A 3,307-nucleotide genomic window follows, 5' to 3' on the forward strand; every position below is an offset into this window, starting at 1 on the left:
AGGACTGGCTGCTTGGGAGCCTATTCTCTTTGGAGGGATACCTTGCTCAGCCTCAATATAGTAGGGAAGGCCTTGGCCCTTCCCCAAAGCAAAGTGCCTTACCCTCCGTGAGGACTGGGTGAGGGATGTTGGGTAGGGATAGGTGGAGGGAATAGAAGAAATGGAGGGAGTGGGAACTGGGATTGGAATTTAAAGTGAAAAAATACAGTCTGTTTTGTTAATAAAATAAAATAAATTGTGAAAAAATACTTAAAAAGTCCCCTCAACAGGGGGAACTTCCTGCATGGTTCTATAAGTACAGTCAACTGTGAGTTTCTGACAAGGACATAGAACATAGAGGAGAATCTAATAGTGACTCCTTCTTAAACCAGCTTAATCTCTAACTGCATGCTTATTACTGATCATCTCACCCTCAGGTAAGTGTAACTCTTTCTATGGCAGATGGAGACGATTTCAGAAATCCATAGCTGGTCTAGTAGAGAAACTACTGATGCTGGGGAGAAGAGCCACAGTGGATCCTTCTACAATACGAGACTCTACCTAAGACTCAGGGAACATTTGAAGAAAAATGGAAGAATATTCTAAGTTCTAAGAGTCAGAGGAGAAGTAAGGATGTGGTGAGATGGTGTCTTCTATGTCTAACAGAAGAATGGCACCATTATTCTCATCAATATAGTTTGTTACACAAAAGCCAAAAATGAACTCACTTGGCACAATAATGTAGAAGGTGAAAATCTCAGAAGACTTCATGCCTAGAGGAAGGGCTATAGGGAGTTAATGATGGCTAAGAACAGAATCAGTCTTCCAGTGGATAAATCCCCTAATATGTATGTATGTATGTATGTATGTATGTATGTATGTATGTATGTATGTATATGTATATGTATATATACACATATATTATATTTGAATTAAAGAAAAGAGATTTGAGATCTTTAATTTGAGAAAAAGGCAGGGAAACATTAGAGGGATTAGAGGGAGATGAGGGAATGATGCAACTATAACACTTACATATAAAATTTCAAAAATGAATTAAAGATATAAAAAAATCAAGATTGTTGGAATTAATAAAGAAGTTTAATACTTTTAAAGTAATAGCTATAAAATTAATATATATCATGATTAGTTAGTCATTTGAGGAATATGATTTCATGTCATCCTTACTATTGGTTTGCTTTATTCTGTGAAACAGGGGAGAAAATATGTACATAGAAAATTGAATTTGAAATTTCTAACTAAAAATTATCAAAGTGTCCTAGCAAATGAATAATAATTCCTTCAACTAGAATAAAATTAAACATATCAACTCAAACTATGTATTTGTGGATAACTTTTTTCTAATGAATAATCTTTCACATTACTTCTGAAACATGAATTTTTTTCTTTGAAGTATTTTCTTCAAGGCAACACTGACATCCTTATTTCTCAGGCTGTAGATCAATGGGTTCAGCATGGGAACAACAGTAGTATAAAACACGGATGACACTTTTCCTTGGTCCATCGAATTCACTGATGATGGCTGTAAGTACATGAATGCAGCAGAACCAAAGAAGACAGCAACAGCAGAGATGTGGGAGCTGCAGGTGCTGAAGGCTTTGGACCTGCCTTCTGTGGATTTAATCCTGAGGATGTTGGCAATAATAGAGATGTAGGAAGCAGTAATGGTGAGAGTTGGGACAAAGATGTTCACTATACTAAATATTAGAATCAAAGATTCATTAATAAAGGTATTAGAGTATGCAAGCTTCAAGAGGGGAAGAAGATCACAGAAATAGTGGTTGATAACATCTAACTTGCAGAACTGAATCCTTATCATGAAGCCCGTGTGAACTGATGCGTTGAACACACTAAAAATATACACTCCAGAAATCAAGGAACTATAAATCTGATAGGACATGGTTACATTGTATAGCAGGGGTTTACAGATGGCCACATAGCGGTCATATGCCATTGCAGCTAATGTGTAACTCTCCGCTATGCCAAATATGATAAAGAAATAGAGCTGAATCATGCACCCACAGTAGGAGATAAGGTTCTTCTCTGCCAAAAAGCTCATCAGCATTTTAGGAGTAACCACAGTGGACTGACAGAAGTCAATGAAGGACAGACTGCTGAGGAAATAGTACATGGGGTTGTGCAGATGGGAACTGAACGCAATCAGTGTGATCATGCCCAGATTCCCTGCTACAGTGACCACATAGATTCCAGTGAAGAGGAGGAAGAGGGGCATCTGGAGTTCTGCTTTCTCTGAGAGTCCAGCCAAGAAGAACTCATTTACTGTTCAATGGTTTCCTGCTGCTATGTTCTTCATCCAGATCCTGAAGGAGTAAAAGAATTGTTTAAGCCAGGTAGTCTTAGCTCAAGTCTGTGATCCCATTAGTAGGGAGGCAGTAGCAGGCAAATTTCTGTAAGTTCAAGGCCAGCCTGGTCAAGCAAGCTAGTTCTAGGAAACGACAGGCTACATAAAGAAATACTTTCCCAAATAACATATATGTGTGCATGTATGTGTGCATGATCTATTTATATGTGCTTGTGTATACATATGTATGTATGTCATATTGTCAGAGTGAATTTATTGTTATTTTCCATGTACAAAAAGTACACGTGTAAATTGTTTCTGCCTTAGAATAATTCGCTCATTATGTAATTACATTGATGGATCATTTAGAGAAATAAAATTTATCTTTTATTACTAATTTTAAGCTTATTCTTAAAAATAAGGGTATATTATATGAAAATATGAATGCATTTTATATCAAATATTTTCACTGTGATCAAGCTTTGATAATATTTGTGATTTCAAAGGAATGTTCATAATCTGAGTGGGTAGCAGTGAGGAAAAGTGACAGACAGGCTTGAGGAAGCAAATTTCCCTATATATAATGTTTAGCATAGCATTAAGAACTCTGTCAATGAATTTTATGAGATAAATAAAAGTTTTGTAAACATATTAATGCTAGGCACTTTCTGACAACTCCTGCTTGCGTAGGTACGCCCAGCTGCCACACTGCCGCCATGCTGAGGTTGTTTTAGGGTGGCCGGTCATCTCAGCTTTCACTCTTCTTCCAGAAGAACCAATGAAATCAGAATTTTCTCAGGGGAAAAGCACTCAGGCATGGAGTGAAACACATCTCCTCCGGAAGCAGTGGTGTTTGAGTAATTTTCTTTTCTTGGGGAAATTAACTGGCTTCTGTTCGATGATAAAAAGAAGACTCATTTCAAAGATAAAAAAAATACCAAAAAATAATGCTGAAATATCATTTTTTCCTTTTTTTTTCTCACACACAAGTGAACAATAGCTCTCCAA

General features: G+C 36.8%; 1 protein-coding gene across 1 annotated transcript; it reads right to left on the reverse strand.

The window, feature by feature from the left end:
- Positions 1-1,357: 1,357 nt before the first annotated feature.
- Positions 1,358-2,311, reverse strand: LOC101986143 (olfactory receptor 1537-like). Its single transcript, XM_013346160.1, is given in 1 exon segment — positions 1,358-2,311. A coding segment is annotated over 1 exon segment (954 nt).
- Positions 2,312-3,307: the final 996 nt, after the last annotated feature.

The sequence above is a fragment of the Microtus ochrogaster genome, chromosome 5 (assembly GCF_000317375.1).
Source record: "Microtus ochrogaster isolate Prairie Vole_2 chromosome 5, MicOch1.0, whole genome shotgun sequence".
In the NCBI taxonomy this organism is placed as follows: Eukaryota; Metazoa; Chordata; class Mammalia; order Rodentia; family Cricetidae; genus Microtus; species Microtus ochrogaster.